The sequence below is a fragment of the Telopea speciosissima genome, chromosome 7 (genome assembly GCF_018873765.1).
Source record: "Telopea speciosissima isolate NSW1024214 ecotype Mountain lineage chromosome 7, Tspe_v1, whole genome shotgun sequence".
Classification (NCBI taxonomy): Eukaryota; Viridiplantae; Streptophyta; class Magnoliopsida; order Proteales; family Proteaceae; genus Telopea; species Telopea speciosissima.
The window spans coordinates 4,835,607-4,862,924 of NC_057922.1; the positions used below are offsets into that span (position 1 = coordinate 4,835,607).

Here is a 27,318-nt window from a genome sequence, read left to right on the forward strand (position 1 = left end):
ATTGCCAAGTCAGAATTTGCCATCTGAATTCTAAAGAGAGGCAGTGTCTGTGTTCTTGTCTGTCCAATGGTTGAAGCAACCAAATCATCCCTCTTGATATGGTTGAAATAGAGAGACAATATGGGAATTTGAATCCAATTCCTGTTTTCCTTGTGGAGAAATAGAACTTTTGAGTTTTATTGACAATCCAAGTTTGACAATTTTGATAATCAGTGAAAACATTGTGAGCCATACAAAGGATGATGTTAAAGCTTGAGATGTGGCATATTAGCATTTTCTTTCCTGTCTCTTTTTCACATGAAAGGATATTTCTGTCCCTTTTATCCTTATCGCTCCTTGTTAGACTGCTCTTTATTCTGCTTGCTAGAGAACTCTCACCCAATAATTAGGAAAAAAGTTTTCTAAGCAAGCAAAGAAGCCATGCAGGGTTCACTAGCATCCTCTCTCCTCCACAAATGAAATGACCTCTCTGCATCTATTCATGAAACCATTCTATCACCCTTTGTTGGTGCACTCCCTTATGCCGCTTGTTCAAAGTGTTCTCTCTCCCCAGTGGCTTGGAATGTGAGAGATGCCAGTATAACCTAATAGAGGTATACGTCCCTATCCCTCTCACTTTTTTGTTTGCCACTTTCAAATGGTTGAGAGGTGTTCCATCATTTGGATGAATCATTCATATACATGGTTTTAAATAGAATCGAATCATATAAATTGGATTCAAAATGGGGTCATGATGGATCCCAATCCTGGGGTTTTGAAGGATTCGGCTCCTTTCTAGGGAGCTCAGCACCCAGGGCACGCCCAGGGGGCATCCAAGGGTGGGGTTATGCTGCACACATCTTGACGCACGTTTAGGGATGTGTGCAACACAGCCCAACAGCTGGATGCTCCCTGAAGACGAGCTCAACTCGGTTCTGAAACTCTACTTCTAGGGTTTTTGTGACGAATTTTGACCAATTCCGATCCAATTATACCTTCCCCAATGTTAATATCAGTGGCCCCATTTAACAGGGAGATTCTCGCCCATCAGTTTGGATTGGAGTTGCATATATGGCTCACTCTCAGTATCTCTGCTTTCTCATTAGACCCACAAGGTTAAAATGGTAAATATACTAGCTAACAGCCGCGCGAGAGGACCAGGGAATCTTCTAAGATTTCCCGGGAAAAAAACCAGACAATACAGAAGCTTTTCTTCCCCTGACAATCCGTCAGTTCGTTCTTCCCCTCCAATCATTCAGCATGTGAAGAAACATAAGAACAAACAAGAAACCCTAATCTTTTCCCTTCTTTGTCTCTTTTCTCGAACTCTATCGATTTCAGGAACCGAAGGGAAGAGTAGACATGAGCAATCTCAGGGCAATCTGTCGGCCTCACATGGTCTTCTCTTCCTTCTTGTATTGTAGACACCAAGATCAATTAGGATTGTCTTTCCGTAATACCAATTACAGATCTCGGATTTCTTCTCCATCTTTGTCTTCTCCGTTGCTCGATTCCTTAGATGTCCTTCGGAACATGTCGGCATACCGCTTCAATTCCAGGAGAACAGTCGTCAAGGCATCAAAGTGGACCGATGAGAAATCTCCTTACGATACTCTCGGTAAAAGATTCTCTTAAACAGCTGATTTGTTGAGTTTCAATTGAAAATATTATTTTCTTGGCATGTTAAAGCCGGGTTTTTTGAGAATTCTGTTATTCTTAATGCATAGTTGTCTGTTGATGCTTTCCGTTAAAATTTTCACTTAGACACTTAGAGTAAATAATTTGTCGAGAAAAAAATTAACTTGGTTGTCATTTTGAAACTTGATCAAATAAAACGAAATCAGAGTTTTTCCCCCTCCAACCCAACTCTGCTAAAATATATTTCTTTTAGCATTTGTGATACTCTTCAGTTTTCTGTAACCAAACACCTCTCTTTCCTGTCCAAATATGATTATAGTTCTGTCCTGGTCTTTTAAAAAAAATAAAGGAAATTTATTTATTACATTTACATTGTGCTGCTCTGATGGAACTTTTGTGTGTGTGTGTGTGTGGTTTTCCCCTTTTTATGGACCTCTCCTTGCTATTTCATGTTGCTTCTCAGAGTTGGATAGAGATGCTGATGAAGAAAAAATAAAGATTGCTTACAGGCGGCTGGCGAAGTTCTATCACCCAGATGGTTTGTTTACTCGTCTTGACATATGTTCTTTTCAAAATTTGAACTAATAAAAACTCTGATAACAATAGTTGACTCTGCTTGTGCTTGATAATGTTTTGGTTTGGTAAATTAAGGAACCTATAGATTTTTCTTGGAAGGGCGGAAGTTATTAGAAGAGGGATTGGCCTAATTAATGTCTATGTGAAAATATATTGTTTAATCTATATGGTAGATCTTTTATAATTTAATTGGGCTTGTTTTCTTGATGACCCACCTACATAAGTCTTCCTTGATGGTCCTTGTGTCTTCCATGTGGCAGCTTATTGGCCCTCAATTTGTGTGGGCCTTTTCACAAGAGCATATACTTTACCAAATGTGTTCCACGATCTTGGGAAAGGGGTTGAGAAGTCAATGTTTCTGAACAAATGGTTTTGCACAAAAAAAAAAGAACAAATGGTTGACAGATGAAAATATTATTAGCGTTCCTATAGTCCTGGATTTGTAAAAGCTCTATTTAGCCACTTGGTCGACTCTGTTGCGCTCAAACTTGACATGTGAGCGAAAGACCTTTGAGTCTACTTTTGCACAGCATTTCATCCTCATCTGACCTGCCACATGGCAGTAAATCTGTACAGACCAGAGTGCCACGCTAGTCACGTAGACCAGAAAAGCTGTAATTCCCTAAGGGATCTAGAGTGTAATTCCAACACCCCTTTAGGGAACAAAACTACAAAAGGGTAATAAGATTTTGCAACTGTTTCTTAACTAGACACCCAAAGTTTCATCATTAAGTGCTTAATATTTGGTAATTTGTATCCAGCATCACGTTTGAGCAATTAGCTTTTTCCCTCTTCCCATCTTTCCCTTCTATGGTAATTATTGCAATATCTTCTTTCATTTCATTTTATTCCACATATGTTCGTCATGTCATGTTGAGGGATGAATAATAATTAGTGTACTTTCATTCTCCCCCCCCCCCCTGCGCCTTTTTCTAAATTACCCTCCCCAGACTCTGCAGTGGTGGGAACCTCGTACACTGGGTACCCCCCCCCCCCTTTTTTTTTTTTCAATGTTGGTTGAAGGATGAAAGCTTTGTGCACCTATGTTGAATAAAGAGTGTCTAGACCATACTGTGCGCTTGTTTGTATCTTTAACAATTTGATGATGCTGAATCTAGTAGCACTTCCTCAATTGCCAAATCTATCTCTATTTGCATATTCAATTCGTCTTTTTTTTTTTTTTAATCTTTAGTTATTGTTCAATTTAGTCTGAGTTTAGAAGTGATTGCCTTCTCTACCTCTGTTATGGTGCTTCACCTTCGAAATCTTTGGACTCTTGTGTTTGTTTCACTTGTCTAGGGAGATGAATGATTTTTTCATTCTTGGCGGTTGTAGATGGAGTATACTGGCCCATATTAAGGACTTAACATCAGGTGACTTAAATTCACAAGGCTGCCAGGTTTGACTTAGACTTGCGAGTTGCCCACTTGCTTGCATAACCCACTTAGTATTCTTATTAGTGAAGGGCTTCAATGGATGGAGGATTTAGATGGGGGAGGGTGCAAGTAGGGGGGGATCAAAGGAAGTTGAGAATGGGAAACGGTGAGCTAAAGGATATTCTGGTTTGGTACGTTTCCTCCAAGTTGCTGATATTTGTGACCATGGTATTGGAATTCAAAGCTTTGCTCCATTCTTGGATTGTACTGCATTGTTAAGTGAAAGTATAGTGGCCTTGTGTCCCACTAGTTGTAGGTTCACTATTGTACCTTAGTTATGCCTCCATGAGAGCTTTGTTGAATACACATTTCAACCAATATTACATGAATCACTTTAAATTTTGATGTCAGTGTAAAATGCATACATGGTGTCTTAGAACTTAGCAATTGAAGAACAAGCGTGAGTTGCACTAAAAGTTCCTTAAGGCTCAAGATCTATGAATTATAATTTTCAATAATAGCAACATGAAGTTTAGGTTGCTAGGCTTAAGATGTTGACGTATATTGTAACTGTTGATGGGCGGTTGCAAGTTATACTGGTTAGTACTGAGAGCATTTTGGGAAGAGTTTTATGGAATATGCAATTTCCCCCCCATATTATGCACACATTGATGCCATTATGTAGTTTTCATGGTACATGTATTTTGGTGATAGGAATGAATTATTTTTTACAAATGTTCTGTAAATTATTGCAGCATATTTCCGCTTTTGGTTCTGTAATAATGGTCACAACTGATTTTATTTTTCAACATTATCTCATAGATTGTACTTGTAAGTAAAAGTTCTAAAGAAGATATAAAAACTTATCGATGAAAAGAACTGATAGCAATCACAATCACACTAACGTAAAAAAACTGATAACTATTATACTGATAGGAAGTTTTATTCAAGAAACTGTGTTTTTTTTTATACTATTAATGCACTTGTGTTGGACACTACAATAATGGGATATGCATTAAAGAAACTCTTCTGCACTCTGAACTTTGCAATTGTTAATTCTAGTCATGCTTTTTGTAAGAACTGCAGTGTGTTATCATTTCGTGGCTTCATTAGAATTAGGTATATAAGTTCAATCATAAATAAAGAAATGTTGCACAAAGAATTAGAATAAGAGTAGATGAAGTGGAAGAGTGCATCCCGAGTGTTGTGTGATTGACCTATTCCTTTAAAACTGAAAGGGAAATTTTATAGGACAATTATACGCCCAAAACTGATGTATGGAGCTGAATGTTGGGCAGCAAAGAAACATACAAACAAACTTAGTGTAGCTGAATGAGGATGTTGAGATGGATGAGTGGTCAAACTAGAAAAGATAAAATAAGGAATGAGCAAATTAGAGCTAATTTAGGAGTAGCTCCAGTACATGATTACAGCAAATTTGAGATGGCATGGACATGTGCAACAGAGGTCTTTGAATGCTCCAGTATGGAGGGGTGATTTGATTCAGATTATAAGAACTAAAAGAGCCAAGGTTAGGTCCAAAATGACTCTAGGAGAAGTGTTGAGGAAAGACATGTATAACTTAGGACTAGTAACCAATATGGCTTTGAATAGAGCTGATTGGAGAAAAAGGATCCATTTAGCCTACCCCATTAAGTTGTGATAAGGCTGAGTTGAGTTAAGTTTAGTTGCGTATAGAATTAGGTATCATGTAATGTTTGAAGATGAATTCATGATTAAGTTAAATCTTTTTTAGGTTCTATTTGATTGCCTAGGATTTGGTTAATTGAAGAAGATACATAAATTTGGTGTGCCACTCAAGAAAGAGATCCAAGTCCTAGTAACCTTGCTAAGTGGTTATTCAACATAGATTCTACATCATGGAACCAAGCCAATTTTGCAGCAGCTTTGTGAAGATGGAACAAACCACCAAAAAGCACCAATGCTTCAAAGACCAGTGCACTGGTTGGAACAACAGAATTGTAATTCAGTAGTTACTTCAAATGCTTGCCAAATTGCCAGCCAGGGTTGGGGGTGGGGAAGGAGGAACAGTGGTTATTTGTATACCTCGGAAACCTCCACCATGTTGACAACGAAACTTCCTATGCTTTTTGATGTTTTTTATCTTGTTTTTCGTAATTTAACTGTGCTACCATGGTTGTATCCTTGCTTAACTAATCAGATTGATTTCCCTGTTCTAGTGTATGATGGTAGAGGAACCCTTGACGAAGGGGAAACAGCTGTAGCTCGATTCATTAAGATTCAAGCTGCTTATGAATTGCTTATAGATGATGAAAAACGGATGCAATATGATAGTGAGCACCGTGTCAACCCCATGAAGGTTAGAGTTGTTACATTCTCTATTGATTTTAATGTACCATTAAATAGCATAAGCCAGTTTTAAAATAAACTACTGGTTATTTCATTTAACAATTTTATACTGTTTCTTGTGGGGGGGGGGGGGGAGGCGGAGGTGTCCTTGAATGTAATTGTACTATATTTTTTTTTGGTTGACATAATTTTGACATGGGGGTGGCAATCAGATGGTTTCGTGTAGTTTGAGCTTGGGCCCCAAGGGACATTTATCCAACTCGAAGCCGACCTGATTACAGTTCATGGGAGGTCTACCTGAACCCAATCCATTAATAATTGGGCAGGTTTGGGCTTAACCCACCTGAGGAATTTGTTTATGGAACAATTGGGTATCGTTGGGTGTAATCGAGTGGGTTCAGGTAAATTTAAAGCTAACTCAAAGCTAATCAAAGGCTTACTGAACAATTGGCACCTTATTAATTGGGTATAAAATGAGCGGGTTTGGGCAGTATGGGTGCAATAAGCCGCCAAACTAGATGATTGGATGAGCCTGATTTACAACGAAATTGTTGAATGGGTTGGGTTCAAGCGGGGTTATGTGGGTTGGATTCATGATTGCCACCCGTATATTTGCCAAACTGTTTGTATCATTTGTCTGTAGCACAACTACCTTCAATAGTAAGCTGGTGGACCGGAGGATTTCCATTCAACTTATCCCTGGGATCCTTACTCCAATGCTTACCTTGTTTTGGTACAAGGAATAACCTGAAAGAAATTCACCCACTGAGACTTAAAAGAATAAGCAGTAGCATATTAAGAGGATTTCCAAATATCCGTTCTCGGAAATAATTGTCAAGTGTATTTGTTGACCTGTAAAACAAGACCTTGGCTTGGGTCAACATGAGAGGTTGTCCTGCACTGCTGATTGAAAAAAGAAACTCTGAGTTAACTAAGCAGAAAATTTTTCTATGGAATTTTCTGAAATCCTGCTTTGATTCAATCATGTAAGACACAACATTAATCTTTCTTAAGCTCTGGAACTTGCTTCTGTAATGTAGACTGAGCACTCCTTTTGAAACATAGTACTATTGATTCCTCTTTGGGCTGGCCATTTTAGAACGTCAGAGGAAAAAGCTAGTTGTGAGAAAGGATGATTTGGTTGGATTACTCTTGTCTATTTCATCTTAGTCACGAAAAATTGCTTCATTTGTGTCATCTCTCAGGCTTCTCAAGCATGGATGGAGTGGCTTATGAAAAAACGAAAGGCTTTTGATCAACGAGGTGATATGGCAATTGCAGCATGGGCTGAGCAGCAGCAGCGTGAGTTGAATCTCCGTGTGCGCCGCCTATCTCGTTCAAAGGTAGTGAGTTAATTTTTGTTTACTTTCATTATTTTTTCATGGAGATTTCACTTAGGTTACATTCATGCTCATGAGATCAGTATAGGTGAAATATTGGCCTGACAGATTTTTGGAAGATGAAAATATTAATCCTGTTCCACCGGTCATGTAGAATAAACTTATTCTGTATGTTTCCAATTTTTTTCTTTTCCCATATGTGATTATACAAGGGGATGAATTATTATGCTGGAGGGAATGGAGCCCAATCTGCAAGATGAGGACATCCAAGAGCAGCCTTCCAATATCATATTGGTAGTTGTGGTTATGTTCCAGAAAATGGGGAGAGGGGGGGTCCCACCTTCAAGGTACTTTATACATAAATTAATTGGATTGAATGGTTGTAACCATCTAAGCCTGTAGATCATTTTCACTAGCCCCCTTCCCTTCCCCCCCACCCCCCCCAAAAAAAAAAAAATTTAAATAAATAAATAAATAATAAAAAATTAATAAAATAAATTGAACCATTTTAGTGGTTCAGAATTTCAGATATATATATATATATTTCATCCAATGGAGTTGATTCTTGGCATGGCAGATATTCTAAATAGGTCTGCTTAAATTGTGAATCTTGTTCCCCTGTATATGCAGTAGATGAACAGTGTTCCAGTCTAGGAATGTGAAAATTTCCCCCCTTAAAGAGAACATCATACTTACTAGATTGCCAGGTTAAATACTGCATTCCCATGTATGGGATATTGTAGACAACTGCTAGCGCAGTTGATTGGTGCCTTGCTAGTAGAGTGCAAGCTCCCAAGCGGTCACGGGTTCAACTCTCCTGTCTTCACCCCGTGCCTTAAGGCAGCCCTCCCCCCCCTCCCCCCCCCCTCTTCTCTTTCTCTCCCTACTCCCCCTCAACTTAAGGTTGTCCCATGGGGCACGTTACATAGGTAACCCCCCCCCCCCCCCAAAAAAAAAAAAACCCTATGGGATATTGGATCTACAGCATACCTGAATCACTGGTGCATCTAAGGGTGTCGTTGTAAACACACTGCTGGATCCAGAGGCAATTATTTGTTGGTCTAGTGTGTCCTCTCTCCCTACTCCGCCCCAACCTTTTTTTATTTCCAGGCCAGTGATTTGGGGAGGCTTAGGAAGCTGCGCTGAGGCAGACATGTGATTGTGGATGTGGGTTTTTATGTTTATTTGCCCCCCCCCCCACCCCCACCCCCTAGTTGTGGCTTGCTTTACGTTGATGATTAGATGCTATCTCAGATTGATCTGGACGAAGAAAGGAGGATCCTGGCAAAAGAAAAGAAGGCATCCATGGAATATTTCTCCAATACCCTTAAAAGACAAAATTTGGTTCTGAAGAAAAGGGATTTAATGCGGAAGAAAGCAGAAGACGAGAAGAAAAAAGTCCTCATCAGTCGGCTTCTCGCAGCTGAAGGCCTTGAGCTGGCTAACGATGATGATGATGCAGCAGCATAGACAATTTCCTGGATTACTGGATTACTATTGTGTTCCAACTGGGTATATATAATTATACTGGGTTTAAGAAATAGAAAAATGTAAAATCATATCCATGAAATCAATTCATTTAAAACCTTCACAAGAGGGGCAAACTGATCTCTTGCAATATTTTGGTCAGGAATCAGAACTGCTTAATTGGAATTTCTACTTGCCTGCTCCTACTAATTGGAGTTAAGAACATAAAGAAACTCTGTGATCACCCAATAAAGTAGCCCTTCCAACCAAGAAAATGGTGACCCTGATTTCCAGTCAACCAGTTCGTAGAGATATGACAATGTAAAATATCATTTGCAAGAAATATTTTATTAGGAAAATTCTTATTGGTATCTTACATCAAGGATTAAGTATATGGAATCGGACATGGGTTCGGCCTGTATCGATTCATCGGCATCTGTGATAATCCTAGAAATTACAATTGGGAAGACAAAGCAAAAATGTTTTAAAATCTGTAAATGAAACACATGAAGTAAATGTGATAAGAGCCAGACCTCTATTTATTATATGGTCAATGCCATGAACTTACAAGAACCTGATCCATTGCCCATTGCTTCCTTGGAATCTGGAGATCCCATCCCTCTATGCGGTGGATTGCTGGGTAGACAACTTCGGTTGGTTGGCTAAGGCAACCATACCTCAAAAGTACAGATTTGCATACATGTTTATTATAAAATGGGAATTGGTTCTCTGGGAGCGCAGCCTACGCTAGCTTTTTTTTGTGCCTCTCTCTTTCCTCCCAAAACAGATGGTAAAGATGTCTTTTCACATGTCCCGAACAGAGTTCTTTTTCCTTGAAAAAAATATAACCATGGTAGCATAGGAATCTAATTGGTCAGCCTGTTTGAATTAGAATTGGTCGAGATAGATCAGATGATTCCCGCAACCCTCTAATGAATCGTCCATGATTTATGTTTGATCATCATTTTTTGCTATTATCTCCAAGTCTATTAAATCAAAAACTCGAAGAAAAAAAATCGCGAGAAATATTTAGCTTCTTCTTCATGATTGATGGAGGCCGATCTCATGTTTGATTCTAGGTTCTTGAACCTATTCTGCATCATTCCAAATGCTGGAGGAAATCACCTCCTGGGTAGTGACAATCTCTATAACAGCCTTGTTACAATTCGAGGGTTTCTGCCCTGAAGGTTAAGGGCTGTTGTTTTATGGATCAGGGTTTGCAATATAGTATTTGTCCACCAATTTAAAAAAATGATCTGCAGCCCAAACCCATTACTTCATAGGTTGATTTACTCTCCACTGAAACAAAAAAGATTAAGTTTATTTTGTTCTTAAGTCAGAACCCAATGGATTGAAGAAAAGAACCCAATAGAAAATGTTGAAACTATTCCATAATTTCCCATAATAAGATGAAATAAAGCATTCTAGATTTAAAAAGCAAGCAACCTCCTACATTCATCAAATACATGAAAAAAAGGGTCAGGGTATAGAGGGATCCCTTCTACCATTACACATAAAAAAGAAAAAAAGAAAAAAATTGATTTCACAACTGACTTACTCTACCCTCATTCTACTATATACATAGCTAAAAATTCTCCTAAAGCCTAATGTTTCCCAGTTAAAACTCCAACCAATGTTTCATGAAATAGTGATAATAACAGGAACCCATGGTGTATAGATCAGTTTGAAGGAACATGATAGTATTTCCCTTTGCACATACATCTGTAGACAATGGGGCAAGACTCTGCAATGGAACACTTGAAGCTCACCATAACCCTCTTGCATGGAATGCATGGCCCACAAGCGTGCGAACAGTCCGGCAAGCTCGATCCTCCCGTCGGGAACATCTCCATTCCAAGTTCTTCCTTTAACCCATCCTACACATTACCCAATTATAATAAATAAACACATTCACTCACGGGTTCAAGTCTGAAAACAGTTTCTCTGTGAAAACAGGGTATGGCTGCTTACATTATGACCCTCACCATGGGAGCCACGCGTACTGGGTATGCCCTTTTTTGTTCACTCACTCCTTAGGTTCCAGTTGGTTGCGGGGGGAAATGAAGGGAAATATTTATATTTTCTATAAAATATATTTCACTTTTTAAGGAAATATTTTACATTTTCCTAAGCAGACTTTTCTTGTAAAATATATCTCTTCCCTGGAAAATATTTGCTTTTCTCTAAGCTGGTGGTAAGTATCTTGGCTAATTATCTCCATATGCACAAAAAAGCTCATTCTATGACAGACAGGGTATTACAAAGACCACACACACCAGGTGACCATAAACCCACCTGAATTAGAACAGGAAAAGAGCTAATTTGGGTCAAATCAGTTTGAACAGACCACTGGGTTGAACCAAATGAAGAGACAAGACCTGTTTGTCCTTTGAACATGGTTGGTCCAACCTGACTAGTTAGCCGGGCCAACTACCCAACTGGGTTAAGGGAACAGGAGTGGAACCAGGCCAAACTAAAACCCCTTAAGAGAGAGAAGACAAAACAAACCTTGGGCATTCCACCAGTGCTTCCTTCACTCTTGAAGCTCACTGGAGTCTCTGCAGAAACAAAGACATGGAAGCACTGGTAAATGAATGAATCAAAAATTGACATTTTATACATCTTAATATATATATTTACAGTTAGAGCTTACCAGGCATAGTCAATCGGATACTTCTACTGATAGTAGGAAGGGAAAGGAGGATGACAGCAAGAAGAAGTGCTATATAAGCTACAAAGGGGGAGATGAACTTCTTCTTCATTTTCTGTTCTTAATCTTCTTCTTCTTCTTCTTCTACCAACTACCCAAGTTCCAGAAAATTCAAAAGAGGAAGCTCAAGTGAAAATCTGGTAGCAGAGGATGTCATTATATATATTTGATAAAGAAAAGGCCAAAGGGGTTTGGTTTAATGGAGGTGGAGGTGTTTCTGATGCACTTCACATGATCCACGACCAATATTTGAAGCCATTTCACAGGTTTTGTTGTGTCACCCAATACAAACCACCTCAAAAGGGCTTTAAAAGAAAACAAATTTAAAGCTTATGACACTTTTATAGTTCAAAATTTTTTGTTCAAACTTGGATCCTGTGGTGTTCACGTGGACATGGACATTTAGATTGGATCATCATAGATGCATATCAGATTGTGAAATGAAGACTCTGCCACATACGTGAAGAGTAAGCTTTTGTCTTAAATGAACTTCTAAAAGCCTTAAATTGGTCTATGGGTTTCAGCCTTTCCCCAATATCCCAAACACGTGTGGCAGGTGATGGCTAAAAAACTCTATAGGGTTGGTCAGATGTTTTGCTCTTGCTCCAATGTTTTTGGGGATTCCAGGGAGGGTTGATGATCCCAAAAAAAGAGGAGAGAGAGTATCGTTTAAAAAATCGGAATCGGATGGGTTGAATCAAACGATTTTGATGCTTGACTCCAGCCTATTCGGATCAGAATCGGTTATGACCAATCCTGATTCCGACCAATTTGACATGGTCATTCTAGGGTTTTGGTCACCAGGTCGTTGAGTTTTCAAATCTGAGGGTCGATTCTAGATTTTTTGGGACTGATTCCAGCTGTTTCGATCTGATCCGAATCGGAATCATCACGAACCGATTCAATCCTGACTTCTATAGCCTTGGGAGAAAGCGAAAAATTGTGATTTTCAGTAGCAAGGAAAAGTTCATAACCAAATAACTATGAAGTAACAAGTTTGTATGGGAAAATCATGTCTAGTTCAGATTGATCAAAGTATTGTTAGGTATTCCACACCAAAAAAAAAAAAGGGTGAATATAATTAAGAGGATATTGAATTAAGGGTCTTGATAGCAATGATTGGTTATGACCATATAGTTAGCGAATTTGTGAACAATTTGATATAATTTCAGCTCAACAAAAACTGGATTCGAGTCTAAATCAATTAAATAATCAGAAATTTTGTTTCTTAAATTCCGTTAAAAATTTAAAATAATTCACGAATGAAAAAATTTGCCCTTAAAATTTTCAATCTTTTCAAATAATTTGAACTACAAATTAAAAATCTTTAAAAGTTTTTGATAAAGAATTAAGAGATGGGGCTAATATTTTGGTATTTTTGGTGGAAATTATTGTTTAATTCTCAAATTAATATGGATGCGATCTTTTAATGTAGTTCTCTCTTCTTTTTTTTATTTATCAAAAATTGAATTTCAAGTTGGCAAAATGAATAAAATCTGAAACTTTTCTCTCCAAATTATTGTCAAATCTGAATTTATCAACTATTGATGCAATCTTTGCATTTCTATCATGATTTTCTTAGCAAGCATGAGTATTTCATGTGATGGTGGATATTACACCAGTCAAGTTCTAACTCAATGCAAGTAGGGTATTTTTTAGGGGAACACTAATTTTTTTTTTTCTTCCGGATTGTACAATCAGATTCCCTCTTTGGACTCCTGAATACTCACAGAACTTCTTACTTTCTTGAATATAACTGTCTGTTCAGAAAAGGACATAACGCGAGTAGGGTAATCATCCTAAAAGGACATTGGTTTCTCATGCCACTGTTGTGGAGGGAATCTCTCACAGCACACCAATAGCAGCATGGGAGACGGTTTCATCAGCAACGGGCCATATGGTGCAGGAGGAGCAAAATGAAATCAGGGTTTGGCCGAAAAAGAAACGATGTTATGGATACCATGACCGATCACCATTGAGAAAGAAAAATCTTTCTAAAGCAGTTCGGGTCAGCGGGGCCTTCAAGCATCCGAAATACACCGGGGTTGTAAATGGCATGGCATTGCTGATAGAAAATGACGACTCCTCCAGAAAAAGGATCCCACATAGTCAGATGCTAGAGGGCATAGAAAAGCATTCCCATTTTACCGACGTGGGGATTTTTTTTCCCCTCAATTAAATCATTATTTAGAGATAATGATCAAAGGTCTTTGTAGGAACAGAGACTGTTTTAAGTAGTTGTGAGGAGGTTTAACTCCACAAAATAGTCCTATTCAACAAACATAGAATTCAGGAGAGCATATCTCGTGACATGAATTAACTTCAGTCAAAGAGGGGACCATGGGCATAACTTACCCCACACAAAAAAAATCAATGACCAGAACATACGCTGCAAAAGAAGATATATGGATTTCACATTCAAAGTTTCAGGCCCAGAAAAAGCCACTGTTTTCGATCCATGAAAATTTATGATTTGCTGTGAATTGTGATGCCACAATTAACCAAAATGCCGTCAACCTGCTGGCTCACCTTTCCCTAAATTACAAATGTAGCACTTGGTGAGCAAAAGCAGCGTCAATCCTAGAGAGAAAATGGAAGTATATACAGTTATTTCCCTTAAAATAAGACAGCAAGATACAGTTTATGGAAGCATGTACAATTATTTCCTTTCTCAAGCTATTCAGTGCAATTGTTCAAACCAATTGATTCTAAAAGCAGCTTAGAGAGAACTTTTGGGCAACCATATCAAGGTCAAAACTGGTCTATTCAAGCTGAAAATGAAACCATAATTAAGGGGTAGTTTACTTCTGGCTTTTCTCACCTGTCACCCACTCCCCAAATATCGAAAGTCGAAACATTTCCTAAAATCTAACCATCTCCACCACCCGCTCCCCCCTCCCCCCCCCCCCCCCCCCCCCCCCCAAAAAAAATGAGACAGATAATGTTTCCACTTTCCAGTCATCCTCTTTGGATCAGAAGCAGTAAAGATTGGAATCTGAAAGAAACCTATAATGAGACAGATACCAAATGAAATATATGACAACGGGGAAAAATTGCAATAAAATGCATCAATCTTTCTTATATAATGATGCTACCACTGAAGAAAGGGGTTGACCTATATCAAGTTATAAGTGCTGCACACATAGTTTCAAACACAGGCAATTTGCCTTCGTTCAATCATCTTCTCCAAGCTGTCAGCAACCCTTGCAGTTAGGTTTGGATCTTCAAATCCGAGCTCTGACCCAACACTGCAAATACATCAAAGGAATAGTATGTATGTTAATATCCAAGAAATTTGCACTTGAATGAAAGAGACATTTCACATATGCATAGAGAACCAAACATTTGCTAACTGCACCAAACCCAATGACTGAGCAGTAGCAATTCAAGATCAAATTTGTTCCCACATATTTCAATTACAATTCCCTCCTCCCCAATATAACTTCTGGCTAAATTTGCCTTCTGCTATCAGGAGAATAAGCTGCATTATTCAGAGAAGTGGATCTACCGTATTCCCAACTCAGTGCCCCACACACGAAACCATGCAGGAGTATGAACCATCTAAACGTAAGACTAGTCCCAATCCACTCACAACTATGAAACGCAGGTAAAAAATAGGCATCACCATGTAAAAAATTACAGAATCAAGAAAACGTTCCATCAAACTTTCCAGAAACTAGATGTTTTTTAGTGATAGTGACCATCTGATGAGGCCAATTTGCCTATGGGAATATCTGATACTCATTGAATGGTAGGTCTCCGTCCCCTTATACATACAACAATGTCCAGAACTAGACACAGAGAGATGCGAATTACTGGTATTCTCTTTATAATAGTGTTGGAAACTATATTAACAAAAGCAGTCAAACTCATTTTGCTTACTTGGGATCAAGTACCAACTTTTGAACTTCTCTTATAGCTGAACTGGCAGCATAGAGTGACATCTTCTCCACCTGCATTGAAACCTGTTAGGAAAAGTAGAAAACCAGGTATTTCTAGGAGACATAACAAATTTAGGGAAACTTCCATTTCCAGACCTCCAACATATGAAGCTTTACTTCATGGTCATTTGGAAGACAGCGGATTTCTTCAGCCAGCCGTACAGACTCTCCCAGGCTCTCAGGAGATAAAAAGTCGAGGCCCAACTGAACTGAAGACTGGAGAAATTAAAAAAAGGAAGGACATAATTTTACCACATGTGCTCCATTGAATCACGGAAATAAGCATTTTAAGATTTGTAAAACAAATAATATCATATTTCTACAAGATTTTATTTTTCATACAAATTAAAGCTTTTCCATATGTCATAGACTCTAGTTTAACACATGGGAACAAATCAAAAACATAAGGTTAGAAGGTTTGGTGCACCTACACTTAGCTATGACAACATTAATTAGATGGCCCTTTCTTATTTTACTTTCAATTCTTTCTTTAGGGCATGCAACCCCCCATCCCCTGACTGGGGAAGAAAATAAAAGACTAACAATCTGTGTCTGCTAAATCAGACAATGCTAACTTCCCTTTTCAATTGGGGAAAGCACCAACACTGTAACCCATTAAAAGACACGCAATCTTTCCACATGACTTTAAGAAATTATTTTTCTCACTACCTTTTTATTTTTATGAGAATTTCTCCTATAAACCACATGTTGAGGAACTTTCTCCATTCAATGGATTGACAAATCATCGGAAAATTTACCACTCACAAACACAGAGCTAGACCATCAAAATGTGAGACACATAAATGTTTAACACAGATAATACTAAAGAGGAGTTAAACCATAATGTTAACTGGTTCAAAACAACTTGATACAACTCCTGATCGCATCAATGAACAAATGTAACCTTCACAAAGTCAACTCCCTATTCAAGCTCCTACAACTGTCAAGAATGGAAGTGGATATAAAATCTGCCTTCAATAGAAAACCATATAAAATATTGTAAATCAACAATCCCCTTGTAAGAATCCATTTTCTACAATGCGAGTGTTAAAAAATATTCTGATGACCAACTTAAGATATACAATTTGCATGACAATCTCACCTTAAGATTCCTCACTTGGAATGGGCATCCAGCAGGGATGAATATAGCCTCCCCGACATTTTGTTTGAATGTCCAGGGCTCTATTCCTGAAAAACAATGGAATAGTTAGTAAGAAAATGCAGGCTGAATATTGGGCTTCCATTTATTTATTCATTATTATCATCACTCAAAAGGTCGAAGATTACTTTGAAAGAGAAAGGCAGGAGGAAAATTCTTTTCCCCTCCGACCCTAATTAAGCTGTGTGCTACATGCACATTTTGCATTCAGTGGATTGATGACCAGGACCACTGTTAGATGGTCACAAAATAAGATGCCCAGAAATGGATAAAATAATGAAAGCTGATATGGGGAATGGAAATAGGACTTTCTTAACATGCGAGAATTGTAAGGAAATGAGTATCCCCCATCGAAATGCATGTCATGCTTTGCTGGCACCAGTATTGGTGTCATAAATTTGGCATAGGCAACTGGGAGACCTCCAAGGCTGGGATGGCAACAGCCAGTTGATTTTCAATCCTACTCATTAGTCACATCTTATCCTAACTCCTACAAAACCTGCCCAATTTTTTTATGGCGAAATCTGAAAACCTATAACTACTTACATTACAAAACATAAAACTCATCCCCATCCCAGTCTGTTCACTAGCAGCTAAGGTGCAGCAAGATAGCCTGATTCAACCCTAGTTATACATATGTGTAACAACTTGAACTAGAAGACCAAGGTTTCTAACTCTATCTCTAATTTAAAGATACCTATGACGGATACTGAGTTCATTTAAGCAGGGTTTTAGAATCTCACAAGACAATACCAATTAAGGAATATTAACAAATCCTTTGGTGAGTGTTTAACCAATGAGACTATCTTTGATAATACGTGGTTGCTCTCTCTCCCTATACGTTTTTGAGAAATATGTACTCCCCTTGAGCAGCCCAAATGGTGGGTTAGTTTCTCAAGGTTTTTTCAACCAAATTGTATTCTTCTATTAGAAGTAGGGATCTATGTTGAGGGGAAGAATGAAGAAGATGGCACAACACAGCATCATTTGGCATGAATTCACATATTATTGTTAATTAGATTAAATGAGTGGGAGCAATTACATGAGGCGAAATTGCAACCATTAAACTTGAAATCAGAATAACATTTAAACAAATTTATGACTGATTGGCCAATCCAGAAAGATTCGGATTGGTATCGCCCAGGACCAATCAGGACTACCATACCAAGTTCTGAATACTTGGTGTATATAGAGACAGATTCCAACAAGAACATGCCACTGTTTTCCAAACAATCATATCTAACCCTGATTCCGCACAAAACCCATCAAACACACAAACCTGCCCAACTAGAGCTGGTTATTCATAGTCCTATGTGTACACAATATTCTTTGTGCTGGACAATTCTAACCCTTTGGCCTATAGAAATTCTATCTCCCGCTTTGTTGAAAATAACAGGATAGAGTGGAGGAAATTATATCTAATTTGGTAAAAAAAATTCTCATATACAATTGTATGATGGTGAGGTGACAAGTGTAAGAACGGTGGGGGGCCAAGGTAGTGAATCCCAATTACAATGGGGTTATACATCAAGGATCAACTTTAAGCCCTTATTTGTTTGCACTTATCATGGATGACTTAACCAGAGACATTCAAGATGAGGTTCCTTGGTGTATGCTTTTTGTTGATGATATTGTTTTGGTGGATGAGACAAAAGCAAGGATTAAGCCAAGTTAGAGTTATGGAGATCAACCTTGGAATCAAAAGGTTTTAAGCTAAGTAGAACGAAGACGGAGTATATGGTGTGTAACTTTGGTTTCACTAGGACGGATAGTGAGGTGGTGAAACTTGATGAGAGGGAGCTTCAGCAAAGTGATTAGTTTAGGTATCTTGACTCAATCAAAAATAAAGAAGGTGATATAGAGGACGATGTTTCACAGAGAATTAAAATAGGATGGATAAAGTGGAGAGGGGCGTTTGGAGCTTTGTGTGATCAATGTTTTCCTTCAAAACTTTTAAGGAAAATTTTATAGGACAGTCATACGACCGGCTATATGTATTGTGCAGAATGTTGGGTAGTTAAGAAGCATCATATAGATAAACTCAGTGTAGCGGAGATGAGGATGTTAAGATGGATGAGTGGCAAAACTAGGAAGGATAAAGTAAGAATGATCATATTAGAGTTGGTTTGGGAGTAGATCCGATACATAATAAACTACGAAAAAGTCATTTGAGGTGGCATGACCATGTTCAACGGAGGCCTTTGGATGCTCCAATACGGAGGAGTGCCTTAATTGAGATTGAAGGAACTAAAAGAGCCAGGGGCAGACCTAAAATGACCTTAGGCGAAGTGGTGAGAAAAGACATGCATAACTTAAGCCTTGTTTCAAGTATGACCTCGAATAGAGCTGATTGGAGGGCAAGGATTCATGTAGCCGACCCCATTTAGTTGGGATAAAGATGAGCTATTGTTGTTGTTTTGGTAAAGAAAAATCCCCAATGCTCACTAGGATCCTCCCAACTGCATAAATGGAATGTATACTGCAAAACAGCCTCTTATTGAGCTTTACTGAAATCATAAAAACCATTAGGTTGTTGCCCTTACTGAATTCCTCTTTCAATTTTATTTTGTGCTCTTTATTCAGGAAAACTGCTTCATCATATAGAGGATGTTTCACCTGAGATCCACAGAACATATTAATGTTAAAACACTTGTAGAGTTAACTGAACAGGAAAACTAATTTACAGGAAAGAAGCACATACTGAGTCGTCTGGGAGATTAGCATGCTTCCCAAATTCTTCCCGATGAACTCTCAAATACTCAATCAGATTTGGGACATCCTCACGACGGAACACATCCCAAAGTGCTCCTGCACGAGCTTTCCCAGTATTATCCCAATTGAACGTTTGATCCTTCATGATCTCATCTTCATCCATATTCGATGTCACCCCTTCATTCTGTTCAGCATGCCCACTAGGCGTTGGGTCAGGTGATTTTCCACTCTCATCCAAACTTGTGTGTGCATCACCAACCGATTCATTTTCATCAGATTCCTTGAAAGATTTCTGTATTTTCTCAATTATAGTTTGCTGCCAACCTTTTAGCTTCACTTCAGATGTATGCATCAACAGGTATAACTATACACAAACAAAAGGAAACATTAGACTAAGTCAAGAAAGCGCTTAAATTACTGTCCCAAAGCTTAGAGGAACAGAAACTATCTGCTCAAAACTACGTAATGCAAATGATAAACTTAGGGTATGTTCTTTTAGAATTTTCTTGAACATCAATATAAAATATAGTAAATTGAAAGGACAATGAGACACCTACCATATCACGCATATTCATATGGAGATTGACCACAGAATCACCTCTACCCAGTTCCTCAAATGTCCCGTACGAAATAGAAATTGTAGGTCCTACATCAGTCTGCAAGGAATTGTGGGCCAATTTTGCAGCAACATTTAGAAGACCCCACTTGGAATGGATATACTCAAGAAGTGGCAGTTTACCAATAAAATCGGGTCTCTGGTACAAAAGAAAATCTTCAGATGCACTGGGCAATGGCCAATTCTTTAACTTCAACATTTCCGGCCAGCCATTTTCATGGATTCGTCCTTCTGCATATCCTTTGATGAACTGACCAAGTTCAATATCAACCTATTGCAATGCCAAGCCAAAATTAACAATAACTTACCAAAAATCTCATGATGGACTAACAACCAATTAGAACAAGTTGTTGGTGGTATCCTTCCAGAGGGAACATTAAACATATAAATACTTCTAAATATTTAAAGGACCTGATGTTCCTTGACGTCCATCTAGGAATCACTAGACAGGCAATTAGTTCTGCCACATGGCAAGTCAGAGGGGACTAACATTTTGTGGGCAGGTAGGCACCAATGTCCACCTTCTTACATGTCGGGTTTCACACAAAACGGAGGTGAATAAGTGACACTGAGAAGGTGCATGTTCATGCTTGGACTGTGAATATCTTGCTTGACATACATGGGAGGGTATATAATTGAATTTGAGACTGAAATTTTGGTGGCCTATCCAAAAGATTCTAAACCATTCCCTACATATCCAAATGATCAGAATGCAATACCACCCTTCCAAGTGGCAGAACTTGATGTGTTCCTCAAGAAATTGCCTTCCTGGATGGACCTCTAGGAAAACATTTTGCCATACATAAAAGGATAAAAAGATCATACATAAGGAGGGTTTTGGTCAGGCATACCTCAGACCAATTTAAGCAATCTATTGCCTTAACAGTTTTGTTGTCATCATTCATTTTTCCATCTGTAGTTTCCCGTATCCCACTCCATATGGCCATGGGGTCCCAGGTTGAATCAGACGTGCAATTGAACACCTCCTTAACAATTATGGGTTCCCCTCGACACCAATGCTTTCGAAAACGACCAATTCCTTCAATTCCAATGTCCTGAGATGTTGGGCAATACAGGAAATTATTGTCTTGGTCCTCTCTGCAGGCAGCTTGGCACAAGCTAGAGTCACTTAAGCTTGTAGGTTGTGAATTATCCACATCATACACCTTACAACCATTAACCATTTCCTCCACATTTTTCATCAATTTTGCAACCCAATTCATCTTGAATATGCGCGTTAAAGTTAATGATGAAGAACCACAACCACCATATTCCTTAGGCGGACAAGGAATAGTACCATCGCTATTGGCTTTCCAATCAGGAAATTGAACTGATAAATTAAATCCTAATTCAAATGATCTCGATTCATTTGACATTGTTTCCTCATCTTGGATTTTCCCACCACCCTGATTTTCCAGTAGTTCTCCTTTGGCATCATCAGAAGATGCTTGTTGAAGTTCCCGACAACATGTCAGGCATAGATCATACATGCAACTTGAACAGTGCCGGTGATAATCAGTAATAGGAATCCTACAGCAATTGCTGCCAAAAGACACATCATGATGAATTAATAGTCTTCAAGAGATGGAGCATATGCACATGAGTAGGTGACCAATTCCATAGACAGTTAGATACCACTAAAAGATCACCCACATGAGAAAGCAACCTAGGCAAATGACCAACAAAACATAATCGAATTTGTCTATGTAAAAGTTGTTTGATTGTTAAAAAAAACAGAGATAATCAGATGCTTATGATCCAAATGAATTAAGTGGAACTCTTTTAATTGCGGATTTTAAGCAACCCTACAATGTCAGTAAACATATTATAGATTTACCCATTGAATCACTAGAAAAAACAGCTAAATTTTTTTGAAGGATACCAGCACATCTGTTCATCTGCATTCAACTTGACCCTGGGAATATCTGTTTTGGTTCCTGGGGAGAAGAAATACATGTTTAATGTAGAGGACTCTATGCCAAGGAAAAGTTTCTTGCATTTATGTGAAATAAATCACAGGATGTGTCTTACACTCTTACCATGAAGCCTGGTTTCAATCCCCAGTTCAGAGCACTGCTCAGAGTGAATCTGCTTAACTACAGGAAGGACTGCAGACAAGATGCCATAGAGATATAACAATTTGTCTCGGGCAGCTATCTCTTGTATCCTGACCTGCAACTCAGAGAAAGATCAAAGCAAATATTTAGCTGATAAGAAGATAAGTTCCACTGAAGCTTGAAATGAATCTTTTAGGAAACTGAGATTAAGGAGAATTGCATAGTCAATAGTAAGAACAACCCCTCTTGTTCACACAAAGAGATACCTTTATTAAATTATCTCCACGTAAGCACACTTTGCAATTACAAGTCCCGCTGCATGCAGGACAGCACCTCTGTATCTCCTCCAATGAGAGTTTGGGATACCTAATATATGCCCATATACAGAGTAGTTGTTGGTCATGTTTTTTTAAAAATCAAGTGGAGTCACTCACTCACACACACACACACACTTGTTTTATGAAAGGCAAACTCACCGTTTAGAAATGCAGCCATCACAGTATCCTCTTCTATCACATCTCATGCACCAAATAACTCTCCCACGGTCATTTCTTCGACACTGATGGCATATTTTCCCATCAGCATCATTAGAAGTATCTGTGCTTCCAGAAGAATGTTCCTGAGAAACTACAACATGTTCAGCAAAAAGAAAAAAAAAAGGGGGGCGGGTAAGAAACTTTAAATATCCTCTATAAGATGGCCTACCAAATACTGCATGGACTTGCCATTAGATTGGTCAAACTAGTAGACTTGTGCAAAACCACAAGCAATCTATAGATTACAACCATCCAATCAACAAACATCCATAGGAAAATAGGAAATATGGTATAGTCCAGATACATCAACAGATGGATAGTTACAATCTTCCAGCCATGACAATATTCGTATAGGCACCGTTTGCTTTTATGTAAAAACGTGGAAAAGGAAACTTTCCCTGTAAAATAGGATTTCCACTGTTTGTTTTAACATAGAATGCAGAAAACGACATTCAAAAATAAGGAAATTTTACATGGAGAAAAATTTCCATGAAAAATATCATTGGCAGAGAAATTTTACAACGAAACAGACAAGATCATAAGAGATGCGACATCTGGTTAATATGAAGAGGCTAATATCAGACTCTCAACCCCCTCTATTTGCACCAAAATTACCACTATGTTCCTGATAGATCAGTACCAATATAAATAATATATATATATGAATAATAATAACAAAGAAAATGCAAACCAACTCACCACCAGAGCATTGTCATCAAGGTTCTTTCGAGCTCTACTCTTTGATGGTTCCATGCCAGAAGTTGTTGGTGTTGTATAAGAACTTTTCCAGTCCTCATCAAACTCACTAATATCTACTGGTGGATCATCATTTGGTTTTAAAGGGATAGAAGTAGAAAAACTCCTAGTTGGAGGTGTCTCAGGAGAGCGCAGCACCCGGGTTTTGCGAATGCTCTCCTTATGCTTCTTCCCAGGAGCTGAAGCATGGGATTCTACAACCCTTGTCTTCACAACAGGTATATCCATATCATCATTCTTATTATCCAAGTAATCATCACATTCATTAAAAGATTTCCTCTTCTTTTTCAGACTCGCCCTGACTGCAGAATTTGCTGCCCTCTTCTTTGCTTGGATGTAATGCTTTTCACATACAGTCTTATCTGGCATGGACATTGCACTGCATCTCCATTGCTTTCCATCAGTCCTTTTACAGCGCAAATACTCTGGAATACCAACATTATCATCACCATTTTCAGAGGTGGTTCGCGGATGATCCATTATACTGCAGTTAAAAACTTAAAATAATAGTCTTCTATAATAGGATGGAAGCAATTGTTAGCTGTGAACCTGCAAAAATACGGTGAAAATGTGACCATTCAATTTAACACTATTCAACATGTAAAAGCAATGAAGAGCTGATATAAACTAGCAACACAGCTCAATTTAACTACAGAGATTCTTGAACAGAAGTTAACAGGTGCACATGCATTGGAGTCCAAATTTCATTTCTTTGGTGCTCCAATGCCAAAATAGCTCGATATAGCAGGTAATGAGTGCAATCAATATAAGATAGTCGTAACAGCCATACAATATGTCATCTGGCAAGAGGTGCCAATGTGGTGTGTGGACCTGGAAATAGGCTTTTGATGATTCAACCCAACTACCAAGATGGTGCAGATAAGGTTTTTAAAAGCTTGTATTCATTTCTTTTTCCCCTTTTTTTTTTTTTTTTTTTTTTGGGGGGAGTTCAACACAGCTCAATTTAACGACAGAGATTCTTGAACAGAAGTTAACAGGTGCACATGCATTGGAGTCCAAATTTCATTTCTTTGGTGCTCCAATGCCAAAATAGCTCGATATAGCAGGTAATGAGTGCAATCAATATAAGATAGTCGTAACAGCCATACAATATGTCATCTGGCAAGAGGTGCCAATGTGGTGTGTGGACCTGGAAATAGGCTTTTGATGATTCAACCCAACTACCAAGATGGTGCAGATAAGGTTTTTAAAAGCTTGTATTCATTTTTTTTTCCCCTTTTTTTTTTTTTTTTTGGGGGGGGGGGTGGAGTTCAAAGTAATAAAAGGAAATAAGATGAGGGAAGAGGAGGAAGAAGATGAGAAGGAGAAGGAGAAGAAGAGTGCGTAGGAATTCTTGGGGAGAGAATTGATTTCTCTCCCCTATATTTACTAACTTGTGAATGCCATTTAAAATCAAGGTTCTAAAACTCGGGTTTCGACCAGCCAGAAACCGAGATATGGTCGAAACTGGTCAAAACCTGTATTTTTTCCCAGCCAGCTTGAGTTAGTGGTTTCGAGGCCCAGAAATGCTTTTTTTTTTTTAATCTGATTTTTTGTATACAACCTATTTTTGACATTCTAAACACAATGCAAGAACTATTTTCACAAAAAGCAATTTTAAAAAAAAAACACTCAAAATGGTACTGGTGGTTTTTTACGCAAGTTTGATAGTGTATATTGTTCTTGCACATTGGCGGGAAACCAGTTTTTGACCCAAGTTTGATAGTGTATATTGACATTGGCTGGAAATCAGGACAGGCACTTATTTATGCCAAATATCATTTAACTAAATGGTTTTATATTTGTTATTTCATTTACTTAAGATATTATTGATAAATAAGCAAATACCTCCTGTTTGAATCCAATAAAAATAGTTAAAAAATCAAATTCTAAAAGGATAAAAAGTCAACTCCCAGTTCAAGAACAAAAACAGGATTTTCGGCAATAGGTGAAATTTTCAGCTTTCTAATGCTGGGGTTTTTCTCAAATCTAAAAATTTCATAAATCTAAATATGGTAAAACATTGCTAAAAAACCAAAAGTGTGGTAAAATATTCATTTGTTTTGATATCTAAAAAATTATTTTCGTTCAAAGCGATTTTGACATCATTCAAGCATATCAAATTAGGTTTGACCGGAACATAACTCCTTTAATATAACTCAGATTAAGCAATCTTGGATTTGTTGGAAAGCTTTCCAAACTTGGAGAATGAGCATTTTTTCCCTTTTCTATAGATTTCAGGGGTATTATACACCATCAAATGGGATAGACTAAAACCAATTGTTGATACCACCTAATTATAGATTCTTTAGCCTGTGAACTTCTTACTCAGGACCCATTAAACAATAAGTATGAATCTTCTATATGCATGATATGCTTCCGCATAAGCCAAAAGATTAGTGATTAAGGCCACCAACATAATTGTCGAAGGCCAGGGGGGGAAAAACATATTTTGGGACCATATGGGGGAGCCTTTCATAGGTACATACATGGTAGACTAGGTTTTTCTGAGTTTATGATTTTTTTTTTCTCAGTTCAGTATTTTGGGTCAAGTGGGGGTGGAGGAGGGGGGTTGGAGTTGCCGTTTCTATTTTAATTGGAGTCTCTGATCTGGTTGTATGGGTTATACGACGTCCACTTGATCGCTCAAAATCATAATGTGATAAATCATCAGAGATCTCAAGCAAGCAGCAATGCGACAATCCATTTGATGTAATTGCCCTCCCTCTACTCGATAATATGAAACCCGTTTCTTTTACTGAATTCTTATGTTAGCTCTGTTTTTCAACTTTCTCCCCTAAATTGGATTCCTGGTCATCTATCTTAATCTATAATCCTAATTTCAAAACAAAGATCAATACCAAGTATAAGAAATTCGAAAAAAATTGCTTCTCTTTCTTTTATTCCCTTTCCTTTTTACCCTCAATGAAGAAGCAAAACGAGAAACTTACGAGAAGACCTACAGAGTAAAGAGAGAAACTAAACAATAAAAGGGGAAGAAAATTTATTAATTGACACTTACCTGGTCCTGTACGGGAGCTTTTCCGCCGGAGAGAACGATACAGATGCAGATGGTGGACACACAGTACTGGTTTATATGGAGGAAGAATAACTGGAAAACACAAACACAATTCGAGACTGAATGGAAGAAGAAAGATTGAACAGAATCTAACAGATGGGATTGGGAAAGGCGAACATGAAATTTAACGAGAAAGTTACTACTTTCTTAGAATTAACATTTCACAGACACACATGCAGAACCAACCCAATACGGGTTCGGATCCCGTGTAGACGGGTAGAATACCTGATCCGCTGATTGGGAGCGCATGCACAAGCATTGAATTGGGCGGGATTTTGGCCGTTCCATGGGGGCAAGCCGGCAAGGTGGTAATTTGTGTAGAAGCAGGAGCCACATTGGCCATGCAACCAGGTAACGTTCTTTTCTCCTAATCTTATATGTCTACAATTCCACACTGATAGGTAGGAGTTCAGATCCTGTACATGTACGTTTGCATGCACGTACACTTGAGAGGATTAAGATGAAGATTAAGATCCTCTGCAGTGCGGGCATCTGATGGTGCACTACAATGCGGGCCTAAGAGCTCAACACATGGAAGAACCTTCATCCAATGGTGCGAGCTCGATGCAAGCCATTTTTGTTTTCTTCTAGAGCTTGACACCATTGGATGTTACAACTTTCACGTGTCAAGCTCTCAGGCCCGTATTGTAGTGCACCGCCAGATTAGGTTATTGTACAGGATTTTTTCCCACTCGAGGTGCCAACATCTGTCCCACTTACCACCATTTAAAGGGTGAAGATGGGTACTTATGGAAACAAAACAACATACGTGTATGCTTGTTAGTGCTGGTGTTGGGTCTGAACTCTGAATCACATTTATATATGTTTTACGTATAATTAGGTGATGACATATGTCCTTTTGTTTCAATTAATACCCCTATATGCACTATTGACGGTAGCATTGAGAGGCATTTACGGAAGAAAAAAAAGACACATGTCATCACCTAATCGTACAAAAAGAATACACCTCTAAACAAGTGATTTAGACTCTACTACCAACACCAATAAGAACCCAAATCACTTGTATGTGTAGCTTCATGTACGA

General features: G+C 38.3%; 3 protein-coding genes across 4 annotated transcripts; 1 reads left to right on the forward strand and 2 right to left on the reverse strand.

The window, feature by feature from the left end:
* The first annotated feature begins 1,258 nt into the window (after window positions 1–1,258).
* Window positions 1,259–8,839, forward strand: LOC122669526 (dnaJ-like protein MG002 homolog). Its single transcript, XM_043866302.1, has 5 exons — window positions 1,259–1,597; window positions 2,081–2,155; window positions 5,771–5,910; window positions 7,106–7,243; window positions 8,495–8,839. The coding sequence occupies exons 1-5, from the start codon at window positions 1,342–1,344 to the stop codon at window positions 8,708–8,710; spliced, it is 825 nt and encodes a 274-aa protein (XP_043722237.1). The 5' UTR covers window positions 1,259–1,341; the 3' UTR covers window positions 8,711–8,839.
* A 1,418-nt stretch (window positions 8,840–10,257) lies between these two features.
* Window positions 10,258–11,843, reverse strand: LOC122669384 (protein EPIDERMAL PATTERNING FACTOR 1-like). Its single transcript, XM_043866137.1, has 3 exons — window positions 11,361–11,843; window positions 11,216–11,265; window positions 10,258–10,584 (listed from the first exon to the last, which is right to left on the reverse strand). The coding sequence occupies exons 1-3, from the start codon at window positions 11,467–11,469 to the stop codon at window positions 10,387–10,389; spliced, it is 357 nt and encodes a 118-aa protein (XP_043722072.1). The 5' UTR covers window positions 11,470–11,843; the 3' UTR covers window positions 10,258–10,386.
* A 2,609-nt stretch (window positions 11,844–14,452) lies between these two features.
* On the reverse strand, window positions 14,453–26,262 carry LOC122668049 (lysine-specific demethylase JMJ25-like). Of its 2 annotated transcripts, XM_043864584.1 has the most exons (14): window positions 26,223–26,262; window positions 23,138–23,744; window positions 22,379–22,521; window positions 22,169–22,268; window positions 21,885–22,017; window positions 21,728–21,782; window positions 20,697–21,387; window positions 19,787–20,116; window positions 19,219–19,593; window positions 19,061–19,133; window positions 16,461–16,546; window positions 15,455–15,574; window positions 15,300–15,370; window positions 14,453–14,665 (listed from the first exon to the last, which is right to left on the reverse strand). In XM_043864584.1, exons 2-14 carry the CDS (start codon window positions 23,672–23,674, stop codon window positions 14,566–14,568), a joined length of 2,814 nt encoding a protein of 937 aa, XP_043720519.1. In that variant the 5' UTR covers window positions 23,675–23,744; window positions 26,223–26,262; the 3' UTR covers window positions 14,453–14,565. The 2 variants fall into 2 exon arrangements, with proteins under 2 accessions (XP_043720519.1, XP_043720520.1); XM_043864585.1 differs by lacking the exon at window positions 14,453–14,665 and having other exon boundaries at window positions 15,295–15,370; window positions 23,138–23,743; window positions 26,222–26,262.
* Window positions 26,263–27,318: the final 1,056 nt, after the last annotated feature.

Excerpts from the sequence above, each read along its gene's own strand:
- LOC122669526 (XM_043866302.1), top strand. The coding sequence starts at position 1,342 with ATGAGCAATCTCAGGGCAATCTGTCGGCCTCACATGGTCTTCTCTTCC. Across the intron at positions 1,598-2,080 it reads ATCTCCTTACGATACTCTCG|AGTTGGATAGAGATGCTGAT; the intron begins GTAAAAGATTCT and ends GTTGCTTCTCAG. Across the intron at positions 5,911-7,105 it reads ACCGTGTCAACCCCATGAAG|GCTTCTCAAGCATGGATGGA; the intron begins GTTAGAGTTGTT and ends GTCATCTCTCAG.
- LOC122669384 (XM_043866137.1), bottom strand. The coding sequence starts at position 11,469 with ATGAAGAAGAAGTTCATCTCCCCCTTTGTAGCTTATATAGCACTTCTT. Across the intron at positions 11,266-11,360 it reads TATCCGATTGACTATGCCTG|AGACTCCAGTGAGCTTCAAG; the intron begins GTAAGCTCTAAC and ends TTGTTTCTGCAG. Across the intron at positions 10,585-11,215 it reads GCACTGGTGGAATGCCCAAG|GATGGGTTAAAGGAAGAACT; the intron begins GTTTGTTTTGTC and ends GGTAATGTGTAG.
- LOC122668049 (XM_043864584.1), bottom strand. The coding sequence starts at position 23,674 with ATGGATCATCCGCGAACCACCTCTGAAAATGGTGATGATAATGTTGGT. Across the intron at positions 22,269-22,378 it reads GATGGCTGCATTTCTAAACG|GTATCCCAAACTCTCATTGG; the intron begins GTGAGTTTGCCT and ends GGCATATATTAG. Across the intron at positions 19,594-19,786 it reads ATATGAATATGCGTGATATG|TTATACCTGTTGATGCATAC; the intron begins GTAGGTGTCTCA and ends GTTTGTGTATAG.